Source organism: Chelonoidis abingdonii, chromosome 15, assembly GCF_003597395.2.
Source record: "Chelonoidis abingdonii isolate Lonesome George chromosome 15, CheloAbing_2.0, whole genome shotgun sequence".
NCBI lineage: Eukaryota > Metazoa > Chordata > Testudines > Testudinidae > Chelonoidis > Chelonoidis abingdonii.
Genome location: NC_133783.1, coordinates 3,294,314 through 3,316,411, shown reverse-complemented (window position 1 = coordinate 3,316,411; position 22,098 = coordinate 3,294,314). Strand labels below are relative to the sequence as shown.

The following is a 22,098-nucleotide window of genomic DNA, read 5'->3' as shown; positions in this document are numbered from 1 at the left end:
AATTTGTATAGTGGGGGTGCTAAAAGCTATTGAACCAACTATAAACCCTGTATATGATGGAAACGACTTCAAGTCATGGGGTGCGGTAGCATCCCCAGCACACCTAGTTCCAGTCCCTATGGTCACAACTTTCTATGTCAGTTTCCTTATTTGTAAAACGGGGGTAACAACATTTAGCTACCTTGCAGGGATATTGTGGGTATTAATTAATATTTACAAAGTGATTTGAAATGGAAAGCTCTATGCAACTGATTTTTAAAATATATTCCAAGGTACATCTACATTTCCAGCAGTAGGTGAGTACAGACATTGAAGTCCCAGCCGGCATGGGTATAAACAGCGGTGTAAACAATGAGAGACACCTTAGATGAGTAGAACCAAGTGCCCTAGACATCTGAACCCCTAGAGTCAATATCCTACACAGCTCTCTACATGCCCAAGCAGCAACTTCCACATTTATACTGCTATTTTTAGCAGTGTAGTGTTCCATTGCCAGAGCCTTTCCCCACCACAGTGAAAGGCTCCAGTGAGGGGAGGTAGTGGGGAAAGGTTCTGGAAACAAGGAAAAGTCTCTGACAGGAGGGAGCTACCAGAGCCTTTCCCTGCTGCTTGAGCCTTTCACTGCCACAGATAGCTATGCACTGCAGCCACAAGCATGGACCTAGTCTTCCCTTCACTGTAGCATGTAGCTACATGTGCAGTGCCGGTACTCCACCCACTGTAGATATAGCCTGTGTTTCGCAGCCTCCAAACTGACAAGAGCAACCATTCACAAGATCCTTGAAGAGGATCTGACATTTAAATATATAAAAGTCCAGCCTCAGATGGAATTGGGCAAGAGGTTCCAACAGAAACACCATGCAGGAGGGTAAGGAAAGATGTTTTACACATGTACATGAAACACCTGGGTCCTGATCCAAAACTCACTGAAATAAAGCGGGTCCTTATGTGTGTTAGTTTATACTTTATATTATTTGCAGGGCCAACTCCAGGCACAAGCAAACCAAGCAGGTGCTTGGGCTGGCCAATGGGAAAGGGCAGCACAACCAGGTCTTCAGTGGCAATTCAGCAGCGGGTCCCTCAGTCCCTCTTTGAGTAAAGGACCTGTCGCCGAATTGCCACCGATGAATGAAGTGACCCGTTTGAGCTGCCAAAGTGCCACAGATTGCGCCTCCCCTCCACCACTCCTCTTCACCACTGGGGGCAGCAAAAAAGCTTGAAACGGCCCTGATTATTTGGAGGTATATTTCATTACCCATTTAGGTTTAAGGGGTCAGAGCTCATTACCAGGCATTAACACATTATTCATTATTAATATTGGCAATTCTAAGAAATCTCTGTTCTAGAGTCAAGGAGTCCATAACAAGAAAAGTCACACAATGTCATAGCATCTGGACTCTCACGTGGATGCAGATTCATAGATTACCTCCCATCATAAAGCAGGCACAAGTTGCAGAATATGCTGGGCTTTATGGTGCCAGAGAACATAGAGAGAAGAGAACAAAATCACTCTTGAACCACACTAAAAAGAAAGCTCCAGGGTGCCAATGAAGTTGCCCATTGGAAATGCCTCTTTGACTCTTCCTAAATTATAGGAGAAATGGATACATAGGAGTTCACATAATAGAAGGAAAAATCACGACATTGAGCCTATAATGAAGGAATAGAGCAAAGGTTAAACTATACAAAGACCCTTAATTTTCTCCTTTTCTCTTACTTTAAAAAAAATACATATTATGCTGTAAACAAATTCATGGCACAAAATTCATTTTGGGTTGATGGACAGAGAGTTGTACTTCCAAAAAAGTCTAGCATTCCTAGTACTATATGTGCAACCATCTAGCTGGGCAACGTTTTGGATTAAGAACATTTCAACGTCTTCCTTTTCATTGGAACCTTTCAACTATTGTAGTACTATATTTTTTCCCCTCAAACCCTAACAACATGAAGGCTAATGAACATGCACAACCTCACTTGCAGGATTAAAGGGCCTGAGCCTGCTCTCATTTACATTGGTATAAATTGGGAGTCACACCACTGAAGCGAATTATATTACACCAGTGTAAAACTGGTGAGATATCAGAATCAAACCCAGAGGGAATGAATGGTTGACTTTAAGGCATTGGGCTAGATTGTCTACTGAGATTTGGCTACTTGGCCTCTATCGTGACTGTGGGAGTTGTGGGGTTTATTTAATGTTTGACCAGCATTGTTTGCTGTTATAACTCTCTCTGTCTCTCTCTCTCTCTCTGTCCAGACACTGTTGAAATAAAAAGGCCTTGGGTGAAAGGCAAAATATCATCATTATCATCAATAAGATGAGTAGTATTAGCCTATGCCTGTTTGCACCTGTTAATAGTTCATTATCCTTAAGGGAAAAGGTTTCCTTTCTTTCTGTCCTTTTGAAATACGTAGATGTGGAATTTATAGTATTTATAAAATACAATAAGCAAAAAAACAAAAAAGGTAGTCTGCTTTCAGTAAGGGCAATGATTGACAAGAAGGCTGAAAATCTCACAAGAGGAGCTGCAGTTTTGCAGGACCACACGTGCAGAGCAACTGATTTAGTTCAGCAAGCTAATCTATAGAAAATGCATGAACTTCCTTTCTTATGGCTGTATCTTAAGAAGACTCTGTAAGGTTATCACCATTTACTCCTTTCTGCCAAAGATAGCATATTGTACTTTTAAAGCTAATTTAAAATAAACTCAGGCATTTGTTTCCACTTGCCTTTGTTTCCACATCAACAGTGCTATTAATGAATGAACCATTCCAGGAAATGTCAATAAGGAGCAAAGAAGAATGAACAAGCACTAAAAACTTCACACACAGTACACACCCCTCACAATTATCTCACTTTAATGAAAATAGGTGAGGTCACCTACAGCAACAACAAATGCTTGGTAACACATTCTGACCCAGATGATTTTTCACAGTTCAATAAGAACATGTTTGAAGTTTTCACTACAAACAATACACCCACCAGAGAGACCAAGTGTGGGTACAAGAGAAGCAACCAGCAATTATTGTGTTGACTTCTGTTACTTTGATCTCTGGGTCATGACCTTTGCTTTCTTGCAATCTTCAAAGCAGAGACTGTAGATGAGGTTATTTAGAATGCACACTGTTCTTCAAGGCACTTTTTTTCTATATCCTTTTTGGACTGGAATGTTCTCTGGCTTTCCTCCCTCCCCTATATTTTAATATACTGTTCTTAACGACGAATTATCCCACACATGAGCTGCTCTTCTCCCCCCCCCCCAAAGTATTAGAGAAACTATTTCTTGAAATAAACTCATGCAAAAATGTAATGTTGGCAAACATTTTAAACAATAGCATTTCACACAAAAAGGAAACTGAACACACATTTTAAAAAAATATACATAATCTTCACAAAAACAAAAAACACTCTGGTCCAGCATTTTCAATAGTGCCAGTTGAGAAATAGCTTTTCTTCCTAAACAAATTTAAAAACAAAGATTTTTTTCTTTTTTTCTTTTTACAAAAACAGTTTTTTAAACACATTCGATGCCATAGATCTCAGAGCATCAGGGCCTTGCTGAAAGAATAATTTCTATGTAAAATTAAGTATATAACATCCTACATGTATTTAAATATGCTATAACTTTAAAAAAATTACATTAAAATTCATTTTTTTAACTTGTGCTACTAACAGCACTTTAGATAATTAAAACTGAAAAGCTGAAAAATCTATTTGACTTTTCACCACTGGGTCAGTTTTTGCAGGGTTTTGTTTGGTTTAGTTTTTTGCTTTTTTGCATTTCCATTCAGCTTGTTACAACAAAAATAGTTGAGAAAATCTTGATTTCTAGCAACTTAATTTCTGGTTCTCACATCTGTAGGATGTAGCAATGTTCAGGTTGCAAGCACATAAAGGTTTTAATTCAAAACAAAAGACTCCGGTGTGTGTGGTATACTGTTTTTGTTTTTGAAATTTCACACAGGTTTTGTCAAGCTTTTTTTCTTTTTAAAAAAAAATTAGGGCAGAATTTTATAAGGCACTGAGTCCTATGAAACTAAATACCCTGAACTCTGACTGGAATGGAAGTGAGTATGCTATTTATTTTGCAAGATGTGTCCTGTCAAATTTGGGCCTCAACTACCTGACTACAGCCCTTTAAGCAAAACTTTTGAACTTTCACCTACCTATGTAGATACTGAGTCAATATTCTCCATAATATAGTAGTCATAATAAGTATACATACGAAGACCTTTTGATTATAATACTGTCTGGACACTCTAGAGATATGTCTATACTGCAATTAAAAATCCATGGATGGGCCATGCCATCTGACTCAGACTTGGGCTAATGAGCTGTTTAACTGTGGTGTTGTTTAACTTCAGTGTAGACATTCAGTATGAGGCTGGAGCCTGGGATCTGTGAGGTGGGAGGGTCCCAGAGCTTGGGCTGCAGCCTGAGTCCAAATATCCACACTGTAATTAAACAGTCCCTTAGCCCGAGTCAGTTGACAAGGGCCAGTCTGAGATGTCTAACTGCTGTATAGACATGCATTAAAGGGCTTATCTACACAGGGCCACAGTTGAGACTATGGGGATGTGAACTGTACAATGATCTAATATGTTGTGCTCTAACTGCCCTGTGTAGACCCTGCTGGTGTGCACTAAAAGGTCACTAGTTCACATTTACGTAGTCCCATTTCAAATAGGAATAACACAAACTAAGTACTGTACTTTTTAGTTCTCAGCAGCAGGGTTTACACAGGGTAGTTAAAGTGTGACACTTCCAAGCACTCTACAACTCATACCCCAGTAGTTAAATTACAGCACTATGCAGACAAGTCTAGTTTATGAGATATAATGAATGCTTATGAGAAAGTACCAGGAAGTTTGCATTTCAGCTGCAGAGCTATATGTTATTTAACTACTGAGTATGGTATTCACTTTAAAATCGGTTACTTAAAATTGTTTTTATAGAAAAATGCCAGAAAAATCTGAAAGGAGAGGGAAAGAAAGCATCAGTGTTGCTGTTTTCAGCAGATAGATAAATCCAGTCACTTCACATTTCTGACACAGTGGTTTGCCACAGTGTGACCTAAAACTACCCTGACCTCACAGAAATCAACATTTTGCACTGAAATGAAACAAACAGACATGCTTGTTTTGATGTATAGCTGTGTGACATATTATAAATATTACATCACACAACCACAGAGATTGTCAATCAATAAGATTTTTTTCAGACAGCACTAAATGAACCATGGGTTCTTGTCTCTGAATGGCTCCTTTAAGGTATTACTTTTGCTTAAATGATTAATAGCAGACATATTGTCAGAAAGTGTACTTAAAGTGAAAAACAGTAAACTGTAGAAATATCATTCATTTTTAAGCAATTCTCTAGTGAAAATGTCACATAAATTTACATAGAGACAGCACTATCAGGCTTTTTGTAAGCTGGGTATTAGGCATACCTTCTACTTCAGGGTGAAAGTGATGGGAAAATATTTTATAAAATCTAGGCCACGTTACTTACTGGAAACCAAGATGCCATAGCTATGCTGAATTCAAAAGTAGGATTGTTAGATGTTAACTTCTTTTGGCTAAAGATGCACTAAAAACTATTCTCAAAAGTTGAGAATACTGAATACAGAATGTTCATACTCAAGAGAGCTGTGCTACTGCCAACTCCACAAGCAAAATTTCAACCAACTACAGTATAAGCAATAAGCCACTGCTTCCAATCCATGCACCTTCCAAACAAACTCCTTTCAGGTCTCCTATCTTTTCTACTGCATGTGTTGAACTATACCTCCTACATAAGACTTTTGATCATGTAAAGATACAATCAGTGTTTTCAATATCTTAGATAACATACTGAAGAAAAAGCTCAGTTTCTCACTTGGATAGATAGCTTACTGACCATGTTTTTTGCCTCTTGATTAACTCAAAGAGGGCCATTTTCAGTTAGCTAATGCGGAAAATGGCAGTACCATTGGTCTGAAATCGAGTATCATATTTGACTGAGGCAAAGAAGCTCAGACGACATCAAATAGAATTTTATTATAATAATGTCTCACTGCCAGAGGGCAGCAGCCAAGAAGGAAGATATCACTCAGCAGGCATTCCACAGAGTCTTGGATCTAGAGTCAATCACTGTGATCACCAATGACAATTAATCTTTATATTACATTTTGTTCTTCAAAAAATAAACCTATTTGCATATAACTAATTCCCAGCTACATTTCTGTAGGGCTACACTCAAGAAGGGACACTTTACCAGACTTCCACTTTCAAGTGGTTCTTGTTAATTGCCAAACTTCTGCTAATGAAAACACATTCAAATGTCACATGGATATTTTGCTTAATTTAAGACTCATGGTTTGACTCTACATTCTGACTGCTCCGTCTTGGAGCAGAGAAGTGTGATATCTAAAAAGGAGCCCTCTCTGTATTCTTAATTGATTTCTTTTGAAATATGTTGAAAGAAGCAAGTCCTCATAACTCCTTTTCAGGAAAAAAGAATGGAGATCTACGATAAGCTAATTATTTTAATCACCAGATTCAGCCACCCTTACTCACACAGTGAGTAATGCCTGGCTCTGAGGTGAACTAAAGAGAGCACGTAAGCTCACAATTAAGTTCATTTCTATTCAAGAAAACACGTAAGAACATGTTTCACTTTAAGCATGTGCCTAACTGCCATTGACACTGGTGGACTTAATAAGCACACACTTATGTGCTTTCTGAATTGGGGCCCCCAGTCGGTAATTCCACTGAAATCAATGGGGTTATTCAAATACTAAGGCACTACACACTGCAGAATCTGACCCTAAGGGAGTCACCTTTGCCTAAAGAATATAGGAAGGTGTGTTATTTTGGGAACATGCTCTGATTTTAGCCATCTGACTCCATCCAGCATTAAGAAATGGATGAATCTTATCATATTTTGGAGCTAAGATACTAACCTGTACCTCTGGTAGTCATCCTCATCCTTGTCCTTGCTGACCAGTTCATTTGGGCAAGCCATGTTTCCTAGTAAACTGAGGTATTCCAAGGAGGGCACCACATCAGCCAAGTGATCCAGCAGGCTTTCTAAATCTGTTATGTGTCAACAATTGTGGGTTAAGGATTCAATGACATTATTGTAAAAAGCATTTATAGTTGCACTACCACTGATTTAAAAATACATTTCAATAATTGGCAATTGAATTTACTATGACCCACAGGAAGATGTCACATTAATTGTTACAAAGGCAAATGGGGCTAAATTTAAGTCAGTTTTTCAACACAGATTGAAAGAACTTGGCTGTTGTGTCACTCTTTTCTCCTTCTCTCTTTTCCATGTGGCTCACTACAAAACATGAAAACTTTGATAAAATGATGGATACTGTGTGGTAAAATGGTAAGCCATTTCTGGAGCCATTAAACTTTTCCTACATGGAAACAGTTACTTTCATAGCACATTCATCACTAATACATTCAGTCCACTGGAAAATGAATTAAAACAAAAAGGAGTCAAACCACAACAAACCACTTTCACTACAAGAATATAAATGCTTTGAGTGTCACAACAATGCATTGATAATTATTCAATTAGTATACATGAATAAATGCTTCACCGAAAGCAGCTTAAAAACCCCAGTGTTACAACATGAGGTATACATCCTGTATCAAGTGGAAATAACTCTGGAAACATCATCTAAATGGTTGTATAGTTGGGTGTTGATCAGGCTTTTCAAATTAAGTGTATTCCTCACTACAGAAATATCACCACCTTGGATATAAAAATGAGATTTAAATATCCACTGCAACATGGGAAACGCAAGTTAGATTTAAGCAGCACAGCACACATCAGATTGAACAGGTGCTAGGCTGTTGACTGAATGAAGAAAAAAATATTCATTTTGTTAATAAAAAATATAAAAGTCCTTAAAAGATTATATATAATCTTATTTCTTTCAATTATATACAAGGAAATGCTGACTCTCAGGAAAGAAGCTGTATGTACATATATATTATTTTTACTTTAAAAATGGACTGGCTTAGATAATAGTGATTATTCTAAAGCTATTCAAGAGCAATTCAGTGTTCTCAGCTGCTCCTGCTACATAAACAACAACTCTTTTTCAAAATAATCCTCTGCTCACTTTTTTTGCTATTATTTATACTTGATTTATGTAGGCCGCAGAATGTCAAGAATGGCTTAATTGCTAAAAACTCTTCTTCTGTTGTAAACTTAATTTCCATTTTACTTCTCATGTGTATAAAAGCTCATGCTGATCATCAATTAAGAATTTTTGTACGTTGATAGCCACCAACTCTGTATTTCTATTTATGCTCTTTTCCATACATTCTTATGTATCTTCAAATACTCTGCATAAGAATGGTGAAAGTAGCTACAGAGAGAAAATTAAGTAAAACGACGAGGGTGTCACTTTTTAACATGATACAGCAGAGGTAAGCCTCAAGTATGGAGGATTATGTTAAAACTATCAAGCTAGATTGAGCAACATTCAAAAAAAGTAGAAAGATTCACTGATTTCAGGGGGCAATGGATCAGGCCCCTTAGAAAAAGTGCATTATTGTAACATTATTATTACAAATCTATCTTTCTGCTACCCAAGCCTAACCAGGACATAGTGGTAACTTACTCTGAGGACTCTGGACCCCTGATTCACAGATTATCTTTTTGGTGGAGATCATTCATGGCTCTCCGAATCAGTACATAACTGACAGAAAGAAAGCAAATTTTGCTGAGGTGAAGTACTTTACGCTAGCATTGAAATTAGAGAGAGTCATCAGACTTTGCCAAGGCAAGATCACATGATTGTTTGAATCTGGAAGTAACCTTGATCCAGATGCAATCCTGTTAATCATCTGTAGAACATCTCAGGCTACAACGATGCTCCCTGAAAGAGGTGCTTTATCACCACAAACGTTAATTATTTCCATTCCTTTTCCTTAATGGCAATCCCAAGAAGTTTGCTGTTAAAGATATGACCTTTTTTTTTTTCTTTTTTTTTTTTTTTTTTTTTTTTTACAGAAAATTCTTAGTATTGCACAGGTAGAAAAGATCTTCCTTCACAGACTGAGTGGGCAGAATTTTCTGTCATCACTTCATTAGAAGTCTTGTGAAGCAGAAGTTATTTCATTTTTTAATCCTTATAGCTACTTAAAGAATGCTGAATCAGGTTGGGACAGAAGTGTTCACTATCAATAAATTCAGGGTCAGCCATGAAGATGCAGGGACCATATTTCCAAAAGTATTTAGTTGCCTAACAGTGCAGATAGGTACCCATGGCAGGATTTACAGGAGTGCCTCAACAGGTTAGTCAACTAACTTCTATTGAAAGTCAACAATAATGACATGCCAGCTTCACTTAGGCACTCTGATAAATCCCACAAAATGTCCATCTGCACCTTTACGAAACTAAAAATATGGCTCTAAGTATCTAGATTAAATGCGAGTGCCAGACACCGATCTTTACGTTTAGCTGAAGGAAAATTTAAGTCCCTACTCAGCAGAGAAGGAGAGCTAATAACCGATGACATCAAGAAAGCTGAGGTGTTTCATGCAAATTTTGCTTCTGTGTTCACTAAGAAAGGTTAATCGTCACCAGATACTCAATACAATGAACGTTAACAAGGGGGAAGAAAAACAACCCAGAACAGGGAAAGAACAGCTTAAAGAATATTTAGACATGTTATATGTATTCAAGTCATCACGGCCTGATGAAATTCATCCCAGTGTACTTAAGCAACTACCTGAAGCAATCTTGAAACAATTAGCAATTATTATCAAGAACTCATGGAGGACAAGTGAGATCCCAGAGGACTGGAGAAGGGCAAACATAGTACCTATCTTTAAAAAGGAAGGAGCTGGGGAATTATAAATGTCAGTGTAACTTCTATATTTGGAAAAATACCGGAATAAATTATGTAACAATTCATAAGGCCCTACAATCTCAGTTGGGGACTCAAGGTTCTACTATAATACAAATAATAATGAATTATTTTTCATCCAGAAGGATTCCAAACCACTTTTTAAACTCTGGGCCAAATCCTTGAATCTGAACTCCCAGCCAGAGCCTTGCTTGTTACACTGTGAAAGAAAAATTAGAGTTCATTTGCAGCCAGATACCATATCAAAGCCTGCAGAAGAAAATCCACCCTATTCCGTTGCTGCAGTCAACTAAGAGAATGATAAGGTGATAAGTAACAGCCAGCATGGATTTGACAAGAACAAACGATGCCAAACAAACCTAATTGCCTTCTTTGAGAGAGTTACTGGCCCAGTGGCTGGAAGCAGTAGACATATCTCGAGTTTAGTAAGGCTTTTGACACAGTATCAGATGACAGTTTCATAAGCAAACTAGGGTCATGTGGTCTAGATTCAGTTATAATATAGTGCGTGCACAACTTGTAGAAAGACCACATTCAAAGAGTAGTTACCAATGGTTCACTGTCAAACTGGGAAAGCCTATCTAGTGGGATCCCACAGAGGTTAGTCCTGGATCCAGTACTATTCAATATTTTCATTAATGACAGATAATGGAGTGGAAACTATGCTTACAAAATTTGTGTATGACACCAAGCTGGGAGGGGTTGCAAGTACATTGGAGGACTGGATTAAAATTCAAAACAATCTTGACAAATTAGAGAATTGGTCAGAAATCAACAGGATGAAATTCACTAAAGATAAGTGCAAAGTACTTTAATTTAGAAGGAAAAAATCAAATGTACAACTACAAAATAGGGAATAGCCAGCTAGATAGTAGTACTGCTATAAAGAATTAGGGTTATAGTGGATCAAAACTGAATACGAGTCATCAATGTGATGCAGCTGCAAAAAAGGTTAATATTCTGGGGTATATTAACAAGAGTGTTGTATGTAACACATACAACATAATTGTCACACTCTATTCAGCCCTGGTATGTTCAATTCTAGACACTACACTTTTGGAAAGATGTGGATGAATGGGATAGAGTCCAGAGGAGAGCAACAAAAATGATAAAAGATTTAGAAAACCTGACCTATGAGGAAAGGTTAAAAGAACCCTGGGCATGTGTAGTCTTGAGAAAAGATGACGGAGAGGGAACCTGATAACAGTCTTCAAATATGTTATGGGCTGTTATAAAAAGGGCAGTGAGAGGCTAGACAAACAGCTGCCAGGTATGGTCTAGGTTTATCTGGTCCTGCCTCAGGACAGGGGGTGGATTTGATGACCTCTCAAGATCACTTCCAGCCACAACATTTCTATGATTTAGAGGTTTTAGTTTTGCATATGAACTTCTGGGCAAGCATGACGGGAATCATACACCAATTCAGTTGATAGACAGTTTTACGTGAAGTCTCACCACATTCTTTATTGAGACATGTATTATTAGCAGTCTTTAATCTACCTTGTTCCAATGGAATGGATGATGGTATCCTATGGATTTTTTTATTTTATTTAAAACAGTAATGTATGTAGCACCACATATTTTCATGGTGTTTTACAGAAACATGGAATAAGACACCATTCCCTAACCTAAGAACCGCCCCCCCCCAACCTTCTTATTTACAGAAAAGTGGATTTTTGACAGTAACAAGCAACATATGCCAGTAGCACTTCAAAAGAAATGTGTGGAATAGGATGGTAAAATTTGAAAGCCAGAATCATTTGCATTAGCAACTGAGACCAAGTCATTACTAAAATGATTATGCCTTCGTTCATTAATTGAACTTCTGCTTTCTAGGACTGTAACCATCGCGCGCACACCAATGAAAAATAGCCATTAGCCCATCATATGTACAGATTTCCCCCTCAAACTAGGACACCCATCCATCTACTGTCACAGATTATTCTTTGCACAGTATGTTGAAGTCACGTAGGAGCTTTCTCGTGATTGAGTGCTTCCCTGAAACGAATCATAGCTCATGATGCCTCAAGTGCACTGTTTCATTAATTGGGATATCATGCGCTCTTTATAAAAGATCAACACTAGGCCACCAAAATAATGCATTAAAATATCTGTAAGGCTGTGCTGAGAACAGACAAAGGAAGCAGAGTCAGAAGTGGAAGTGAAAATCCATTCTCAGCTTCCCCATTGTGGTTTATTATTGGAGCCCAGAGGGTGTCATCATGGTGTGATCTGAACCAAAGAGCTGCAAAATCCTTCTATAGCACTTTAAGACCACAATTTTAGCTCTGCTCTCTGTGAAAAGTAAATCCACCATTAAATCCAAGGACACTATTAGAGATTTTTTTTTTTTTTGAAGCGTAGACACGTTGGTGCTGGACTGATGGAGATGTTTTTTATTTTTATGTACATTCTGACTATTTAGATACTTGACTACCTACCATGTGCATGCGTGTAGCCTAAAAATGTGAATACCATCACTTGAAATCTGTTTTTAAAATATCTCAACTATGTCAATTAAAGTGCCTCAGGAAGTATTCACCAATCTCCTCATTCAGTAGTATCATCAATCATACCAATAGTTTATGTTGTTCCTAAGGACTCTTACCAAAAAATAAATCCTTACCAAACAAATAATGAGCTGTCCCTTTATTTTATTCAAATTGGTTAAAGATACCACAACTGTCAGTACACACTAAATGTACAAACTTATACATGTGTCTACCTCTGAATCCCAAAGAGATAGATAGAATAAACTTTTTAAAGTATGCCTAATGTGTGAGTGGTGCGTGTATACACACAGGCTTACTTAAAACATTTATTCTAGATCTAGAGATATTCCTGGTTCCTGCAGTATTCCCCATTATTAACTCAGGGAATATCACTAGAATGAGTAATGCTTATAAACTTTTTAATGTCTGATCATTGTGCATATATTGACAGAGAAAATATATGTGCATACACATTATGTACCACCCATTGCATAAACACACACATGCATATGAATAGATTTTTTTTTCTACTGATAAAAGTCAAGCACCACATTTCAACAGTAGAATATTGGCCATACAATTGTTGACAAGAAGTGGTGGTGAGGCAGTTCCAATGGAGGCTGCATGCATTTTTTACATGTCAGCTTTTACAAGCTAGACACAACCAAAAATATCTTCTTCCTATCTCCCTTTCACCACACTAACAATACTGCACTGTCTGCTGTGAAACAATAAAAGATATTTATACTCCTTTCCACCTAACTTGACTATCTAATTTATCTTCTGGTGCACATCACCATAGTATCTAAGCACTCTTATATTCAACAGGAGCAAGAAAAAGTCCAATAAAGTGGACAAGACTTCACTCCTCCTTAAAAGTTGCTGGGTCAGTAGTGCGTATGTGTATGTGTGCACACGTCAGAGAGAGTTCAATTCTCCTCCCTCTCCTTTCTTTTTTCTTAGTAGTTGTTACGGTAAGAGAGACTGTAAGAGTTGGATTAAAGAGTTCTGAAAGTGGCCAGGTTTGTGGTCACTTTCAACTCCTCTGGAAAGGAGTTGCACTGTATTTAATACGGCTGCCAAGAAAGCTTGGCCTCTCAAGTTTTAACTTGGAGACTGACAGCTCAATTCCCTATAGAACATAACCGTGAGGGATGTTGCAATCAGAGAACAAGAGGCATACTTTTAGTTAGTTTGGTCTGTTAAAGGAGGACCTCACAGATGATGACAGATATCCTGATTTTCCCCTTAGAATTACAGAAATGTAGGACTGAAAGGGACCTTAATTGGACATTCAGTCCACTCAAGGAAGGACTGAGTAATAACTAGACCATTCCTGACAGGTGTTTCTCTAACCTGTTCTTAAAAACCTTCAGTGATGTAAATTCCACAACCTACCTAGGCAATTTATTCCAGTGCTTAACCACCCTGATAAGTCCTCCTCCTATTTCCATCTCAGCCTCACTGCAAGTGTACACATCTATTATACAGACATCTAAGATACTGATTTGATATCTCCTCTATGTTCCCTCTTTTGTCCCTGATATAATTGCCCATGCTCTCTCCAGATTTTGACCCTTCTCCCAGGTCTCCATGTTTTCAAATTACTTGTGGGCTTTTTTTTCCTGACCCCACAGAACCTAGTTTAAAGCCCATCTTGCTAGGTTAGCCAGCCTTTATCCAAAGATATCTTCCCCTTCCTCAATAGATGGATGCCATCTCCACCAGCAGTCCTCCTTCCTCAGCCTTGGAGATCGCCATATGAATACCCATATTCTATGGCAAGCCAAAGTAGTAAATGGGGCACCATTGTGCTATGCTTTTGGCAGCTGGTGTGATTCAAGAGATGGGCTGCTGCACTGTGGATCATTTGGAGCTCCCACATTTTAAGGTCAGTGCAGTAATTCCCAATACAATGAGCTGCAGTAACTCAGCATGGACATTATGAAGACCAGACCTTGGTCTGATAGTATGCTCCGCTCTTGCCAAGAGCAGATGGAGGAAGGTATATCTGGCAGCTGCACCAATTTCTCTTTTCCTTCAGGCTTCCAGTATGTCTTGCTCAGGCTTTGCTTCACCCATCTACCTTCCATCCACCTGCTTATCTTGGCCAGGCAACAGTGCTATCAGAGACTGAAATGAGCAAGACATAGAGCTACACATTATTTACACTGGAGAATGTGATTGCTTCAATTTGATGATAATCAGAAGAGATTCAGGAGAGATTCCACAGGTGAATGACATGGTATCAACAGGGAAGTTAGCCTCTAAAAGAGAGGTGGTGGGTATGTCTACACTGAAGCTGGGAGCATGCTTCGAACATGGGTAGACAGATGGGAGCTAGCTCCACTTGAGCTACTGGGCTAAAGCCAGCAGTGTAGCAGAAGTGGCAGCTCAAGCTAGCTGCTGAAATACAAACCCACCAGGACCCCCTGCAGTATGTACTCAGGTGGCTAGCCTGAGCCGCTGCCCTTGTTACCCCTCACTACACTGCTATTTGTAGTGGTCTAGCTCGAGCAGACTATCACATGTCTGCCTAGGCCCACTGCGAGGTAGACTCCCAGCTGCAGTATAGGCATACCTTATGTGCAGTGTGAAAGGACCTCAGCCAACTGACCGCTTTCCACTAGCTCTTGGTAGGTATTCAAGGTGAGATAACCACAGAAATATCTAGTAATATGCAAGTAGGTATCCTCCCTGTTTGGGTGCAATATGATGTCATCCATCAGCACAAATGCTGCCATTTCTGTTCAATCTTCCGACCTCATGCCTGACTGGCAGAGGTACAGAATCTTGGCAACAGACAAGGTGCAGCTGCAAATGGTTCTTTGCTAGTGTTGTATATAATTTGATGAAGATAGAGGGTTGTGTACAGACAGTAGGTTGATAGGCCCAGGCATAGATTCCTTAGTACTGACCAAACTTACTGCATACTTTGGGAGCAAGTGATCTTCCAAAGTGGCATTTATTCCCAGATGTTTCTCTCAGATATGAAGGGCCTAGGTCTGAGCTAAGCTTTCATGTAGTATTTCAAGAGTCTCTTGTTGTGAGCATGAGGCAAAGACTGGAAAAGGGGAGGAATGTTTCTAATCCTGGGCTCAACATACAGTTCCTTTTGCCTGAAGAGCATACCCTGAATCCAGCTGATCCTTCTTGTCAAATAGGGTGACCCATTATTCATGACATGCAATGCTGCCTTCTTCCAGGGTACAGCAGTTTGTTATCCTGAAGAGTTCAGAGAGCCATGACTTAATGGCTGCTAAAGTGCTCTAATCGCTGCTCGGGAACAAGACTAGGAATTTTTAGGCTTCAAGTCTACCTGCTTCTTCCACAGATTTTCACCATTAAGCATTTAATTTCCTTCCTTTCTACTCCATGCACCATAGGTAATCTCAGAAATAAAATGGATTGTGAATATTTCCCTTTTGAAAGGATAGAACAATTCCTGTTTTATTCTAGATGGTTCTTCCCCCTGTTGTCATGTCCTTTTCCACAGTGCTATTGCATTCTGACTTCTAACATCACTACAGTCCACTATAAACTCATTCCCTATGGTACACATTTCATTAAGCTATTAAATATCAGTGGCTCCTTGCAAATAGCCAAGTGAACGATGCACCCGTTGATATGCTGCAGGAGGCTCACATGAACCCTCATTCTTCAGATGTGCCATCCAAACTGAAGAGAAGGTGATGGTAGATCTCCTTCCTCTCTGTCAAAGATCACCTATCTATAGAACTCAAAAATACTTCTGAAGAGCAATTTTTTCCCTTTCTCTGCAAGTTCAACACCCTCCCTCTCCAGCCCCCTGCCTTGACTAATTAACAAATTTTGTGTACGTCCATTGTTAAATTATTGGCCGCACACTGCAGGAATGTACACTGGAATATGTAATTCCTTATCCCACAGAACAGCTGAGTTTTCAGAGATACACCCAGAGAACTAGCCTTCATAATTTTAAAACTGCATTTAAAAAAAACTGCTGCATGCACCAAACCCTGCTCATCTTACTCACAATTACTTTGAGGGACTGTTCACTGGACTAAAGGAAGCAGGATTTGGTGCTTTAATTCTAACAGAGCCTCTTTAAATTGCACTAAAGATATTTCCTTCTCTGATTCTGTTCATTTTGTCTTGATTCAGGAGAGTGTCTTCCACTTGGCAATAGGGGAACGCAGCACTACACACACACTGATTTGGCAACCCACGCTGTATGCCCCATGCTGGGGGAATGCTTCATCAGATTTTGTACCGGGGGAAGGATCAGCAAGAATTTTTTGGTTTGTGCTGTCTCGTAGCGTGCTTGATCAAGTTTTTACTGTAAATGCAAATTAAAAAACACAAAATAGTTGTCTATATCTAACCCTCAGAACCTTGCCATTAACCAGAAACCCAACCAAATTAAACTAGGACAGAGGGGATCTTTGGAACACAAAGGGCTGCACTGGCAAGTTACTTGGACCCCAAGATTACACCTAATTTTGCACGTTTTCAATATTTTAAATTTTAAAAGTCAAAGATAAATGTGTGCAACTCTAATATTTACAGCTACTTTTTATGCGCCGCAATAGATGACTAAAAATTGCTTTTCTGTTTGCATTTACTGTAATAAACGCCTGAGCAGCTTTGACCTTATACTGCCATTTCAAGGAAGGGGCCTCTATGGTCTGTGCTTCAGGACTCTGCAGGCTTCATTTGATTTCAGGCCAGAGTTTGATCACCCCTAACTTTGGTGAATATAGGTGTGTGCGCATGTGCACGTCTGAACACATGCGCTAAAATATTGCTTCTAACGGCACTTAGCACATGCTTAAGTGCTTTGCTGGTTACCAATGGACTTAAGCACATTCTTAAATGTCATATTGAACTGGACTCAGGTTTAGATTGCCTACATCTTTTGGGGGGTTTTGGGTAGCTAATGGGAACGTCATAAATTCAGTGATCGACTCAGAACTGCACATGCACAGCAGCTACCAAACTGTTCACATTGACCAACTGCATTAACAGATCACTACATCCAAGAAGTTTTTTTTGTGTTAAAAAGAGGTATCCAAAGTACTAAAAGTTTATGCTATTTCACTGCACGCTCTATTCCACTAGAGGTCAGCCTGCAACAAAACCCCAAGCAAACACAGGAGCTGCTGCACGCTGCCAGCATCGACATTATTTTCTTTCTCTATTTTATCTATTAAAAAAGATTCCTTCAGAGCCATAACTTAGATCTCACTCTAAAATGGAGCAACAGGAAGATATAATGGTGCATTTCATGTATGAATGACCCATAATAAATTACTGTGAAGTATTCCAGGTGCCAAGAGAGAGGCTGTTTTGTCTGCACATGAACTATATTTCACATACTTTAATTTGGCTGACAGATAAAACTCATTTGACATTTTGCAGGTATTTCTTTGAAAGGATATTTGGTTCTTGTTGAGTGTTAAGGTATGGAGGTGAGGTAACCTGGGTAACCGAAGGTCATTTCCGAGGAGATTGTTGTCCAAGATCAACTCTTCCAGGCAACTGAATGTTTTTAGTCCTTCTAGTGACCTGCAAACGACAAAGACAACAGGAAAAATGATACTCCATTAAATCAGAGAGGCCATTATGAGCTGAAATAAATATTTTAACCTTCCCTTTCAAGAGAGGGAACAGTTTTGGTTTGGCCCTGTCAGGAGAGTGAATGACAAGAATTAGTGGCAAGGAGAATGCTGGCACGGCAACACATCCTTCACATGCTGGCAGGATGAAGGATGGGGGTCACTTAGTGAGTAGCCAGGATCCAAAACAAAAGGCTTCAGATATGGGGCCTGCAGGATGAATTTGTCAATGTCTTGTGCCTTCAGGCACCCAGCCTCGCCTGACCCTAACCTCCATTCCCAAGATAAATAACTCTGTCACAGTTCACCTTCATTCCCTGGACACAAATTTAAGTTGTCATCCATCATTTCTGCCAAGAAATATCATACCCCAATAACAATAATAAATACAACTTCAAGTATTATTTCTTAGCAGTTACCTTACATGCAATTATAGGAAAAGCTAAGGGGATTTTTCTTCTTTTTTTATTAACTACTTAATTTGCTACTGCTTGCGTCTCTGTGACCAACATAAAATGCTTCATATCTGCAGAATTGCTCCAGACACAGAAGCCATATGCTTTGATTTTAAAACCTACTGCCCCAACCCAGGGTTCAAACTGTAGAAAGCAGTTTTAAAAAGAAGAATTTTACAGCATAAAAATGAAATGCCAGGTATCTGTGGGAAACCATCACCCAGTTAGGAAGGTAGAGGAAGATCCTGAGGAGCTAGCTTCCCTGCTCTGCTAGGGCACTTATTCCAAAATTAACTCTTAATTTCCTAGGCTTGCACATTCCTAAACAGGTGGGGGTAGGGAAGAAAACCCCCACACTAATCAAGAGAGAAAGCAGGTTATATGGAGCAAATGAACAGCCACACATTCACAGCTCATTCACCTACCAGACACCTAGAGAGATGCTGAGATTGCATGACTTGACAGCTGATCTACTATGCCGACCAGTGGGAAGATCATCACTGTATCTCCTGACTGTTTTATAAAATGTGATGAATAAGGGAGATGCAGTCTACACTATTTATTCGTTTTCTAATGACATTTATACCAGGGGGATTTTCCCCCTTCCACTCCCCACCTCTCTCTTTTTTCCTTTTCACAAAGATCCATTTAAAAAAATAAGGTAAGCCTCTTAGAGAGATATGGAACACGTCACTAATGGAGGAATATGCAGCAGTCAATATGAAATGTGATTTGTTAATTGCATGGATTAATTTAATATCCACCAAGTCAACAAAAATCCAGATGCTGTTTCTGCAGATCCATCACCGCCTCCCCCATTGCCATTATGAAGCATAGTTAGAAGTGCAAATTGAAAATTCCTATGTGGGAAGTCAAACCTGCAACCTTCAAACTAAAGTTTAAGGGCACAATCTACTCAGTTATAAATATTCAAAAGTAAAAATCAGCACTCAAGTACTTAAACAGCACCTTCAGTCTAAGGATCTCACAGCACTTCAAACACTTACACTACATTATCTGAGGGAAGTATAGTTAAGTATCATTAACCCCATTGTACTTATGGGCAATTGACGTACACAGAGGTTAAGTGAATTTAGCCAAAGCAAGTCATTGGCCAGATCTACACTACGACCTCTTGCTGGCATAGCTATGCCAGTCAGGGGTGTGATCTCTGGCCCACATAGCTGTGTCAACAAAAGCCCCCATTGTAGACATATAGCTTATTTTATTTGTTTATGGTTTGGGGGGGTTGTTGAGGAGGGAGCAGGAAGGTGGCTGGAATAAGCTATCCTGGCAAAAGCAGTTTTTTCTAGCATAAGCTGCATGCACACTAGGAGCATTTTTTTTGGTATAGGGTACTGGTACAGCGATACCAGCAAAGCACTCCGTACAAGGCCTCCGCCAGGATCAGGATTAGAACCCAGGTCTGCACCAATGCTTCTGCACAAGTACCAGTGAAGGAAAATCAATCTAGAGGAAGTATGAGCTAATTTATTATGCTGTTATGATTTTTAATTTGTTTACTTGACAAACCTAGTTTAGAAAATTCCTCTTAAACACTCTTTATTATATAAATAGCTAATAGTGGAGTATATCCAACCCTCACTTTTTAATATAAGGCTTCTGCTTGCCACAAGGAGTTCAAAATAGACCATTTCCCTGTCAGCACCACAGAGCCTTATGGGATACTAGTAGATCCTATGTGAATAAACATTGCTTGGGTTCTGGTCAGTGTCAGCATCAAAATTGTTCCTGAGTTATGTTATGCAAATATAATGCCCTTATCATGAGAATCAGCAAATGGTTGGCAACTGGCAAGGAGAAGAAAGCATACATCCAAAACTGCTCCAGGGGAGACATAAAACAAAATGACAAGCCATGAAGTGGGACAAAGGCCCTGAAACACTAGAGGGAGTTGCCTATTGAAACGGCCTCTCTTTCTGAATCTTAGGTTGAGTACAATGGTACTAGCTTCATAGATGAGTAGAGAAAATTGTGTGTAAATCCCCTTACACCTATCTGGTTTTGACAATTTTTGCCATGTAATGTTATTAACTGCTCAGTTAAAAAGGAGCAGTGTTACACAGTGGGTTGCTTATTAATTGTTGTTTTCATGTCATCAGCATGGTGTGCACTTGGTGATTTAATCAGCTAAATTCAGAGCCTAGGGACAGGGCAAGGATTGCTACAGTGTAGAGAGGGTATAGACAATTAACATAAATTTACATCCATATGTTATTTTGCTATTGACAGAACTGTCAGCTTCCCCCCCTCCTACTCCCAATAAAGAATAAAAAAAAAAATTCATTTGAAAGTTGTTGAGGAACCCAGGAAGAAATTTTGTTTGCTATCATGAGTGATATAAGTTATCAAATCTATACAAAAGTGCAGGTGTATCCTCGTCATAATATATAAGGGCAATGTCATCTAGTAGTTATATCCTGGGACTGAAAAGCATAAGCTGTAAGTATGAATCAATTTGCTACTTGAACTTCAGCAAGTTACACAACCTCTGGGTGCCGTGATTTGTCATCTGTGGAGTGGGGATAAAACCTGCTACCTGATACAGGTGTGAGGCCAAATTATGTTTGGAAAATGTTTTGAGGGCCTCAGGTGACAGGTGCCATAAAAGTACAACATAAAATATTACCCTTTCAATGAAGTGCCTGAAGGAACACATTATTGTATTCAAAATATTTTATTATTAACATACCCAAAAGTGAAAGGGTGAAAGAGACAGGAAAAGCAGCAGTTATCACTGTGAGAAAGAATGGTAAAAAACAAACAAACAAAAAATACCTAGACAGACAGAAAGCTGGAGGAATTTTCTGAGAAACAGCAACATCTTAAAATGAAATCTTGGATGCTTCCTTATGTTTCATAGCAGGGGAGCAACTCCTATCTTGGTCAATTAACAGACAGCCTCACCACCACAATAGAACCAGGACATAAGGGGTAGTGGCAGCTAGCTCTTTTCCCTAGTTGGTTTAGAAAGCTAATAAGCATCACTGAAGTGTATTGCAGGTTGCCTTTTCCCCCTGTTCTATTGACATGAAAGCTGCCCATTATCTCACCCACAGGTACCATCTCAGTTACCTCATTGCAGGGCTCACACTCCACTCCCAGAGGAGAGCAAGTGCTGCCAAGAGATTTCCATTGCAATTTCCAAAGTCACATCAAATTGACAAAACATCACAATGTATTCAGCTCTGCCTGATCTGTACAGAAAGAACTTTAAGTTTCCACTGTAATTAACCCTATCCTCGTTAAGATAATTATGATCAAGCTCCCTGTCACAGCTAATATCACAGCATCATTGCCTATGGCTCATGCTTTGCCCTCATTAGCTTACAAAAACAGTGTGCTAAACAGGCAACTGACTCCTTCTGCAAAATGACTTAAGGTGTTCTGTAACCAGACAGTAAATAACACTTTAGAATACAAAGGTCTCAGCAATGTCCTTTTATCCAAGTCCTTCAGCTAATCAGTCTGATTTCTCTCAGATCGCTTTTCCATAATTCATTCATGATTTCCAGCAAAGTTTTAATCATAAAGGAATGTCATTGTAGAGATTTTTCTGTGCATGGGCACAGTAATTGTCGATTATTCTGTTTTATACAGTCCCTCTGGCTTGATGTGGAAATGGATTTGGTTACAGTGAAACTAAATAGC

At 39.1% G+C, this 22,098-nt stretch overlaps 1 protein-coding gene across 1 annotated transcript in view; it reads right to left on the bottom strand.

The window, feature by feature from the left end:
• LRMDA (leucine rich melanocyte differentiation associated) overlaps nucleotides 1–22,098 on the bottom strand; it is a 454,278-nt gene that overhangs the window by 398,453 nt on the left and 33,727 nt on the right. The window contains exon 2 of the mRNA XM_075072663.1: nucleotides 6,945–7,077. Coding sequence (XP_074928764.1) covers nucleotides 6,945–7,077 — 133 coding nt within the window. The remainder of the gene's footprint in view (nucleotides 1–6,944; nucleotides 7,078–22,098) is intronic.